This window comes from Lepisma saccharinum, chromosome 25 (genome assembly GCF_977018435.1).
Source record: "Lepisma saccharinum chromosome 25, izLepSacc3.1, whole genome shotgun sequence".
NCBI lineage: Eukaryota > Metazoa > Arthropoda > Insecta > Zygentoma > Lepismatidae > Lepisma > Lepisma saccharinum.
The window spans coordinates 6212446-6223977 of NC_139253.1; the positions used below are offsets into that span (position 1 = coordinate 6212446).

The following is an 11532-nucleotide window of genomic DNA, read 5'->3' on the forward strand; positions in this document are numbered from 1 at the left end:
GCGTAACTTTAATCACAATCTTTGAAAAGAAAAGGCGAAGGGGCGTAAGTGATTCAAGCACATTCCAAAATTTTTCTTTCAGCAGAAATGAAAACATGTTCAAAATGTAACTTTTTCCCCCAGATCAACAATCATACACTTATTGTACAAAATTTGCAATTGATATAATAAATATCAAATGAGCACGACGGTATTATGTTGAACGAAAAACTTTAAATCTCTCTCTTAAAAAATCGTAAAAATCAAGATACGTCACTTCATCCTTTCACCGACGATATGTGAAACATATATCGTGCACTAAAGTTGTACATGTTAATGCAAAAAATAATTATATTTGGAATGCATTTATCAATGTGAAATTGAAAGTGTTGAAAAATAATTCAATCGTTTGTTCGAACACAAATGCTTTAGCGCCAACTTCTACCCCCTTCTTGCATAATTTACGAGGGTAATAATGTCTTTGTTACTACTACTACTACTGCCGCTGCTGCTGCTACTACTACTACTACTACTACTAATAATAATAATAATTTTGGTGCCGGGTTCGAATTCCGGCTTGGGCATGGATGTTTGTGAGTGTGTGTCCATTCATCAATTTCATCAAATCATCACTCATCCCCATTTTGGCAAATTAGCCAAAAGTAGCACAATAAGCGAAGTAAAATATGGCAAAATCAATAATAATAATAATGTTATAATAATTACATTATTAACATTATTATTATTAGTATTATTAATATGGCATATTTATCCTGGCACTTGCCACCCCAAACAAAAATTCGTGGTTGCGCCTCTGTTTCAATGGGTTTCTTTCTGAGATCGATCCACGTTCAAGTGTTTCAGATGTTTTTGAATTCAGATATTTAATATTCGTAATGATTCCAACGAGTTTAATTTTTCCAAAAACAATTACATTGTCAATAATGAAAAATATAACCAGCTAGATATTCTGGCGCCTTACCCAAGGTTACCCTCCCCCAAGCACCGACATTTTGCATAATATGTGATTTTTTGTCAATTTTAGACGTCGTGGGGACGGGATCGTCCCGTCGAACTCATACCTCCTTTAAAAACAATGAGATATCAATATTATTCATCGTGCAAGAAATTCCGGATCTCGGTATTTAAAATTTCAAACCGGGTAGTCCCTGTAGTACTTTGTGAGTGACATATATTTTTTTTTCTTCATATTTTCGCACATAAACGTTGTGTTTTTCTTCGCAGCAAACAAAAGAAATATATTGTCGCAACACAGTCTGTAAGTTAATGATATGAATACACGTTTATTATTTTCAAGCCTCTAGCGAGGGATAGGAAAGGGGGACTAGGGAGCCATGTACAGAAGGCGCATCTTGAATTTTTTCCCCTCAAAGTAGGAGCAATAGGGCGTTTTAAATGATGTTCTACAGACATAACTGAAATCAGTGGCGCAACGATAGGGGGCAGGGGCATTGCCCCCAACCTTGGACAAAAATCCATTCTGGGGGAAAGGGGGGTCAAACATTGAAGTAGAAGAAAAGCAAGACTGGCAGACTCTAAGAGTAACAGGACAATAGGAGGGAGAAAAAGGGCAACTACGCCACTTTATTTCAAATTTTATACAAATAAAAATACATTTCGTATTTTTCTTGCTCGCAATACTTAATTTTCTTACAGTCTCATCAAGTTCAGAGCCGTATTTAGCTAGAGGGGCGGCGGGAGTCAGCCCTAGGAGCCGAACGATCCAAATGAAAGAAAAAAACAAATGTAAAAGAGAATCTATATTATTTTCAGTTTTCACAATTTTGGTTCTAAAAATTTTCTTGCTCACTTCGCTCGCCATAATAATTATATTCGTTATGCATTCTCTGTCGTTCAAAAATTCAGTTTGTGTACTTGTTTTTCATTATTAGCTAATGAAAATGAAAGTGTTGAAAAAATATTTCAAATAGTTTGATCCAAAACTATTGCTTGGGCGCCGATTTCTAACCCCCCCCTTATTGCGTGAATAATAATGTTTGGTACTACTACTATTATTAATAATAAAAATAGTAATACTAATTACAATCGTGTTGTTATTATTATTGATTCGTTCATCCTAGTGGTTGCCCCCCAAACAAAAATTCGTGGTTGCGCCTCTGACTGAAATATTCTTAAATATGCTAAAACTTTTGTTAAAATCAGAAATGCAAAATACGAATCTTTAAATATAACCCATGTTATTTTTAAATTAGCTTTCATTTCTTTCCTTACTCCAAAATTTGTAGGATGTAAGCATTCGCGCTCATATTGGGAAAGGGGGGAGGGGCAGTGAAGCACTTGACCTACCTGAGATGTCTGGGAACACCTAATATCATTTGAATAGTGAAATTGTTGCGTGAAAACATGGGCAAGGTGTGTCTTGAAAGATATCAGACTTAGTGGTCTCTGATATTTGAGTTTTTGTTTTTAAGTCCACTTTATGCACAGATAGGCTAATCGGGACTTTACCGACAGTTTTAAGTGGGATCCGAAGTTTTGGTTGCCTCCGCCGACTACCGAACTCGGAACCCCTTCATTACAAGGCCACGCCAATATACTACGCCATCGGGTAGACCCTAGTCTCTGATATACACATCGTGAAAAAATACAAAAAGACACTGAACTGTCCTAAAATAAATGTTAAAGTTTATGGAAAGTAAGCAATTCGAATCCAGTTTCTAATATTTAAATAGAGGACTCAAGTCTGAACTTAGCAACAACGCCACGGTATTTTCAATTCAATTTAAATTTTATTATTTGTAAAACAACGACAACAATAATGATAATAATAATAAAATGTCACGGTAATTTTTTATGATATGAAATATTACCCTGCCCCAAAGTGCTCGAAGTGAAAATCCTTGCCCAGTTTGGGAAAAAGATATGGGGATGCTTGTAGTTGTATGGATCAATTTTGAGAAAATGCGGTAGGTGAAGGAATGCCTATGCAAATTATCCTTGTCGTGGATGCTTTGTTAGAATTTTCTTAACTGGGGGATATCATTACTGTGGCATAAGAAGAAAATATCGAAGGACGTATGCGACTAAATTGCAATTTCCTCTACAGTTGTCATAAAACGAGAGCTCTCCTCCCTAACATCTTACATTTAGCCAACAGTACTCGTGGCGACGCTTCAGATGATTCTTTTTTCAGGTGACTGTTGCTAGTTACGGGGATCAACGTTTTGCGATTATAAACTTCCCTCTGCTACAGTTTTTCCATTTTCTGCGCCGCGTTTTTGTGAGGGACGGTCGGTTGACTAGTTAGCGACTGTACGAGACACTAAGCAAATTCAGGGCCTCCCGGTGGTAACGTTGTCGCCTCGTAATCAAGTCCCGGGTTCGATATCCGGTGAAGGCACATGGCACAGTGGTTCGGATCCCACATAAAACTGTAGCTCCAGTCCCGATTAGCCTTTCTGTTCATAAAGTGGACTTAAAACAAATCAATCAATCAAACTAAGCAAATTCATCTACCAGTGACTTTCGGTATAGTGTAATGTGCAATGATAAATAGGAGAACGATAAAACTGCCGGAGAATGGCAAGTGTGTACGAATGATCTCAACAGCTTGTCGAAGAACGCTAGTTGCTCACGAATAAACAGCGTGGACACATTTGTCCGACTGGGACATGCAAGGTGCTCTTTACTTAAATTTTTGGGGAAAGGGTCATGATTTATGCCAAGTTTTCCTGCACATTGATGAAGGGTGCCGTATAATGACATTTGTATAAATAAGACGTTGATGTTGTCTGCAAATGTTATCCTTCACCATAATTTCCCGACATGGTCAATTTAACAGCAATAACTCTCCGAAAGGGTTTTGCTTCATGTTCTTACACTCCGGGCTTAGCTCTTAGTGAATATCAGATTTATTTGAGCCACTTAAAGATAATATGAGAGAGAAGAAATTTTAGACAGATGAAGCACTGACAAAAAAAATCAAGATATCCTGCGGTGGCTATGACAGCAGTCTTTTTTCTTCAACGCCAAATAACTCACAGAACTGACATATTGATAGCAGCTATGCCTGTATGCTCAGGGAGATTCCTTTAAAAAACTCACGTAGTTTTGTCCTTGTAGGACTTGTAGTCTTGGTCGGTTAACCCTGAATGACCCTTGCAAATGTGGTGTTTGAGAAAATATCAAACTAATTCCATCTGTATTCTTACGTGGCTTTTCTGCCAATTTAGCTAATCGCGACGACAAGGATAAAATTGTGAAATAGATGGAAAGACAAAAACACATTATGCCTTGACAAAGATTCGAATTCATTCAGGAATTCTGGCGCTACACTTACTTCTCTGCCACAGAAGACGACCAAACTATTTACATTTTTCAAATTATTTAGAGAATATTTTCGTTCACTGAAAATTAATGGAAAGACCAAAAATCATCAAATGAAATAGGTCTACAAGTTAGATAAAACTAAATTAATGCTTACTGGAAGAAAGCAATATTTCCTTTATTTTCCTAATGCCTCAGACCTCCCCGATGGCGCAGTGGTAGCGTTGCCGCCTTGTATTCAAGGGGTGCTGGGTTCGATACCCGGTGGAGGCACATGGTAGTTCGGATCCTACTTTAAACTTTAGGTCCAGTCCCGATTAGTCTTACTGTGCATAAAGTGGACTTAAAAAACTGTTTTTTTGACTTTATGGGTGTGAGTGATCGGAGTTTATGGGTCCGGGACGGGATCGATACGGTTTATAAAACTATTCCGATCTTCAGGACAGAAAATTTCACGTATTTCCCCACTAGTTTAGAAAATTTTATGGATGGGTAATGTTCAGAATTTCCGAACACTCCTGAAATTATTGAGTTCCACGCACATTTTGTCCCCAAAGAAATTATTTTCGGTATTTTGATGCCATTTCTAGAAGATTTCCCTTCCGATAATTAAGTATATCCAGAATTCTTATTTCGCGATCATTTTAAATTCCTGACCTATCGGAAATCCCGAAAGTAAGGAAATCATTTCCCGAAGTTTCCCGGGACAGGACTTCTGAATCCCGCAAACTGGTCTGCTTTCCGTTGCGACTGGTAGTATGTCAGAGGTCCCAGGTTCGAATCCTCGTCATTGTGTTTGTTCAATCACCATGTTCCTGACGTGAAATAACCAGAATACGTAAACTTTAATAAACAAATATCGTATCCGATGCAGAGGCGAGCTGATTAACATCTGTGCATAAATTGGACTTGAATCTAGGGATGTTCAATATCGGAATTTTGATATCGAGATATATCGTCAAGAAAATATCGTCGCAGACGATACGATATTATTTCCGTATCGTAATATGGGTGATATATCGTCTCCCTCTCTACAATATATTTCGCAAAAATAACGTGACGATATAACGTCTAGTTAATATCGCCTGGACGATAGTTCCTCAATATTGCGATATATCGTCTGGACGATATATCGTCGATCAGTACTTGAATCAGTTGAAATGTCGGTTCTGTCAACCGAAGGCTTCGTGTTTTGATGACGTTACTTTAGGCTCAATATGTGTTCCTTGCACCACCTAGCACGCGTGGTTTTATCACAGAGAGCAATGTAATAAAAACGGACTCTTTTGAACATTCGTACCGCCGAAAGGACCCACCGAAGAGAAAAATGACACTTGCATTAAAATAAAAAAATCATTATGACCTGCCTGCTTTACCCACTGGATCATTCACTGTGCCTGCACTTCCTTCTTCTTCCTCCATGAAATGTGGCGCCGTTCTTTCCCTTCAACATGTTTACAGTTAATGGGATATCATGAGTAAGCAGTTGCAGTGGAAGGAATCTTCCAAAGCGAGAAAAAAAACATATTTGTTTCCCCGCCATAAAGAATTCACAGTTGCCTTCTACTTAGATATAACACTGACATAGTGTTGATTGATTGGTTGATTGAGTTGGTGTTTTAAGTCCACTTTATGCATAGTAAAGCAAATTTGGACTGGACCTACAGTTTAAAGTAGGATCCGAACCACTATGTGCCTCCACCGGGTATCGAACCCAGCACCACAGCACGCTACCACTGCGCCATCGGGGAGGCCTGAGGCATAAGGAAAAGAAACGAAGCATTGCTTTCTTCCAGTAAGCATTAATTTAGTTTTATCTAACTTGTAGCTTCCTTGACTGAAATATTGATTTTACCCATGTGTTATGTCGCCCCTCCTTCCTTCGAAAATTTTTAAGCCCCCCCCCCCCTGTACTTTTTGAGGACATCATACACTTCCTCAACATAAGATAACAACATTGTGAGGACGCTAATCACTTGTGCACCAGAAGTAATAAGCCTTGTGAGGACATCATACACTTCTTCAACAGAATATAGTAACCTTGTGGGGACACTACTCACTTGTGCACCAGAAGTAATAAGCCTTGTGGGGACAACACACACTTCTTCAACAGAATATGGTAACATTGTGGGGACACTACTCACTTTGCATCAGAAGTAATAAGCCTTGTGAGGACATCATACACTTTTTCATCAGAAGATAGTAACCTTGTGGGGACACTACTTACTTCGCATCAGAAGTAATAAGCCTTGTGAGGACATCATACACTTCATCAACAGAATATAGTAGCCTTGTGGGGACACTACTCACTTTGCATCAGAAGTAATAAACCTTGTGGGGACATCATACACTTCTTCAACAGAAGATAGTAACCTTGTGGGGACACTACTCACTTTGCATCGTAAGTAATAAACTTTGTGGGGACATCATACTCTTCTTCAACAAAAGATAGTAACCTTGTGGGGACACTACTCACTTTGCATCAAAAGTAATAAACCTTGTGAGGACATCATACATTTCTTCAACAGAAGATAGTAACCTTGTGGGGACGCTACTCGCTTTTTATCGGAAGTAATAAGCCTTGTGAGGACATCATACACTTCTCCAACAGAGGATAACAACCTTGTGGGGACACTACCCACTTTGCATCAGAAGTAATAAACCTTGTGAGAACATCAAACACTTCTTCAACAGAAGATATCATCCTTGTGGGGACACTACTCGCTTTGGATCGGCAGTAATATACCTTGTGAGCACATAATACACTTCAACAACAAAAAGCGAAAAGTTTCTTAAACGTATATCGAATTTCTATCGCGAATTGAAGCCATGACTTCGTTATTTCAAAGCATCCGAGCACATAAAGTAAATTGATTGAATTTGTGAGATGTAAATAATGCATAAAATAATAATACATTATCATAAATTAGAAATGTACATAAATCAATAATAATAATAACAGTTACTGTTAGTATTTTCATGGCGTGTAAATTACATTTTAGCTTCCTTGAAAAATATATTGACTTTGCCCATGATACACCCCTCCCGCTTCCGCTTGGAAAATTTCTACCCTTGAGCGCACTATATATTTCTTCAATGGAAGATAACAACGTTGTAGGGACACTACTCGATTTTCCATCAGGAGTTATATCCCTTGTAAAAGCACTTTTTAAATTATTAACTAATTTAATTTAGTAACACTGTTGAGCATTGTTTCATGCCTTGGTCAGCATTGTAATGTTTAATTGAATTTAGATACAAATTAACATTTAACTTAAAGCAAAGCATGATTCGAAATGTATATAAATTAAACACAAATAGTTTGTGAGAACAATGAAAGATACTTTGCATATATCACATTTTGCATCGTTTCTTTCTGGCTTTTTGGGTTAATCGTGACGATTAGATAAAATTGGTGAAGGGACACTGGAAGAAAATAATCGAACTCGGAACTTTATTGAATCAATTTCAAGTCCTATAACCCTCTGCAAAATTTCCACATCATATCACATGGTGGTGGTATTATTATTATTATTATTATTATTATTATCATCATCATCATCATCATTATTATTATTTGTAATACGCGTGCTATGTAGCTTTTTACTTTTTGTCTTCATGTTAAAACACAGACGTTTGCTTTCTACCCAAAATAGCACAACACTCGTTAGTATAATTAATTTGCTAACTTTATTTGTCAGTCATTTAATTACATCCACCGTCAGATGTCTCCTATTTCATGTAACAACTGTTTCTCTTTTCCAGTGATTTATTCTCTGCAGGACAAGTATTTACGATTTTGTTTATGAAAAATATCATAAACGACAAAAACTGCAAAAATCGACAGAGACTAAAAGTATTTCCTCTCTTCTATTGTCAAGTACCAACAGGGTAGCATTTTCAAACTTATTTACACATCGGTCCCCACAGCGTCTGTACAGAATCAATCGTGTGTATGGAGTGTATGTGCAAATTTTCATGAAAGTAATGGACCTTGTGGGGACCCGAGGCCACCTGATTTCACAGGCCTTGTGGGGACTGGTGTCCCCACAAGGATAGGAAACGTTTTTCTTGTATAATTTGCTCACAATGTAGGTTACTTTTAATTTTCAGGAGTTTATAGTTTTACTGTGTTATTTGTCACATAATTTCAACAAACACATCAGACTACGACTGTGATTTCCCCCGGTCCCCACAGTGTATGTGCACTAACAGAGTCCCCACAAGGTAGCATATGCACGTATGTGTGTGTGTGTGTGTGTATAGTTAATCATGATAGTTGGTATATTTAGAAATTAATGTTTTTAAATAATAATTTAAGAGTAGGTTAGGTTAGGTTAGGTTCAAGCATGTTGATTGATTGATTGAGTTTGTGTTTTAAATCCACGTTATGCACAGTATGGCTTATCGGGACTGGATCTACAGTTTAAAGTGGATCCGAACCACTTCGTGTCCCCATCAGGAATCGAACAAGCGGCCCTTTGATTACAAGATGTTACCACAACTTCTTAAGGAGGTCCCGTTGCTGAGCATGTTGTACAGCCACAGATAATTCTGGATTGTGACTATCCCACTGAAAGTTAATGAGATTGTTACAACTCAGAACTGTCCGTGACTGTACAATTTCTCGCTCATATTCAGCATATTTTCGTTTTTGGAAGGTACGAGAATGTAGACAGGCTACTTCACACACTATTTTCAAAGTGTCATTAAATTTGCATCTTTTCTATCTCCCGAAGTAGCAAGAAGATTTTCCTAAGTGCACACTTTCTTGACTAGCAAAACAGGCTATCATTCACATTTGAATGTACCACAGTGACTGAGCATGAAAACAGAAATAATTACCTGAAGTTAAGAATCTCCGAAACAAGCCTGATGTATTCATAGTTCATCTTGTTCCACATATCCAAATGTTTGTAACGCATATCGCCTACATCATCCATTGATTTGGTGTAGACGAGCTGCAAGATATAATAATTCAAAATGTGAGAAAATAATCAAATGTAACGATACATTATATAAGCTAAAAAGTAGTGTACTTAAAAAATTTCATCAATAGATGGCAGTAGTGTTTGAGTAGAGTATCATTCCTTTCTTGGCAGATTTAGTAATTTTGTACTGAATATAACTGTCGTTTCTTTATTAAAAATTATAGTCCAAAGCTAGTTTTTAATAACATTTGTAAATTAAAACAAGCCAATACTTTCCTTATTATGGTATACTTGTACAGCTTGCTAAAAAATGTATGTGAAACATTCAGAACAATCACAATTGAGTGACATACTAATTGCAGCTACCTATCATTTTTGGTACTGAGGGCCGCTTTTTCAATGTTTGGTCAACTTTTTGGTTAGCCAACCTCCAGTTGGAGTTCACCTTCAATCTTAACGAACACTGGGTTTTTCGAGGCGAAAATAACCAGAAGTTCGCTGACCTTAGGTTGGGTGCGGAACAATTGTATGTTGGTAATGGTGATGCGAGGAATTCGATCCCACTGCCTTCTATATTTCTAAATTCAAATCAAATTTTACCTGGTGTGAAAAGGTAGAACTACAATTGTAAACTGGTAAATATGAACAGGATGAGAAAATTTATACTGTGAAATCGGACTACTCTTTATAAACAAGGCGCATGTAAACCAACTTGATGCCATCTGAATTGACAATTGTGTTCCTCCACAAATACTTCAAAATTTAGGCAGTGTGTAGGAAACATATGTTAATTACACTAGTCGATATTTTGGGGGGAAAGTTCGGATGTTTTCAAATCAATGGGTGTTTCTGGAAGTATTTTGGGTACTACTTTACTATACCGGAGACACCTATCAATGATTTATTTCAAAATTTTTACATTGCTAACGTACTATTCTGCATTGCGAAACATTTCTTTAGGTGAAATAATGGATTTCTAACGAAAATAATGTCTATTTCTTGCATACGATAGCCCCACGAACCATCACGGGGACGAGGTATGCCTACTAGGTTAGGTTAGGCCTGTTAGGTTAGGTTCCATTAGCACTCCTTTCGTTCAATTTAGCATATACGGACAACATCGGAATTACAAATTCCATGGCATCTTCACACCCGGCAACAATTTCACGATGCATCCTCGACACGTCATCTTGTAGCAGCAACAATAGCGCGTATTGTGCTCTCGTGCAGAAAGCAAATGGCGGCAGCAGCAATAGCGCGTCGGAAATAGATTCTCGTAGAAAACCACATGCATTCGCATTAAAATGGATCAAAACTACATTCCCGAACATCAACAACGCTACAGAAAATGATTTGCGTAAGTACTTTCTCCTGTAAATTTCAAGAAATCCGTCTCCGGTATAGTAAAGTGTTACCGTATTTTGAATGCTGGTCAAAGAAATAACACCCATTTGTTCCCATCAAGTCAGAATGTTTCACCATTTCACATTCAAAATTCTCAAATTTGCCATTATAGTAGGCTATATTTATTACATAACGCAACAAAAGAGAAAGAGAAATGAATAAGTGTTTCTGAAAGTATTTTCAATGCTGATCACGGAAATGACATCCATTTTTATTTTATTTTATTTTATTTATTTATTATTATTTAATATTATTTTTACTTTTGGAATCAGCATGCTAAAATTATTCAGAGACAAGAAGCATCTGCTACACATCGAAACCCCTGTCGACCCGTGTTATTAGACTTGTAATTCTTAATGTAAGCTATAAGCGCTGCAGGAAGAAGGTTTCGCTCGAGCGCCATATAGTTCGCACGGACGACGCTAGATAGCGTACGGAATCGGGAGCTTCTTCGCTCGAGCGAAAAACGCTAGAAGCCCAGTAGTGCACGTATAACCGTCATTTGCCTCTGATAGTAGGTCCTGAAATATGGATCGTGAAGCGAAAGACGCAGTAAAATTGAAACTTAAGTGAACATAGCCATCATCTCCATTTTAAAATGTAGTTTAGTCTATCTACTCGAACAGTTGTTAGTGTAATCGAAAGTTACTTACCACCATGCCAGTGTTGATAACAATCCCACCATAATTCTTCCTTTGTGATTTGGAGTAACCTCTGGTTAACATAGGCACTTGTGTACTGTTCCTGGTCCACGTCTGTGGTAAGTTCACAATGAGATGTTCACCTGGGCCAGTCTTGAATATATCGTACAAAAGAAACTGTTCTTCGGTACTAGGAACCGCTACAAGAACTTGGCTATCCACATAGGCTTCCAAAAAATGTAGTTCTTGGAACGATATTGAGGGCATTC

At 37.5% G+C, this 11532-nt stretch overlaps 1 protein-coding gene across 1 annotated transcript in view; it reads right to left on the bottom strand.

Annotated features, from left to right (window-relative positions):
• LOC145979001 (ionotropic receptor 84a-like) overlaps positions 1–11494 on the bottom strand; it is a 57036-nt gene extending 45542 nt beyond the window's left edge. The window contains 2 exon segments of the mRNA XM_083112060.1: positions 9133–9248; positions 11276–11494. Coding sequence (XP_082968186.1) covers positions 9133–9248; positions 11276–11347 — 188 coding nt within the window. The 5' untranslated portion in view covers positions 11348–11494.
• Between the last annotated feature and the right edge of the window lie 38 nt (positions 11495–11532).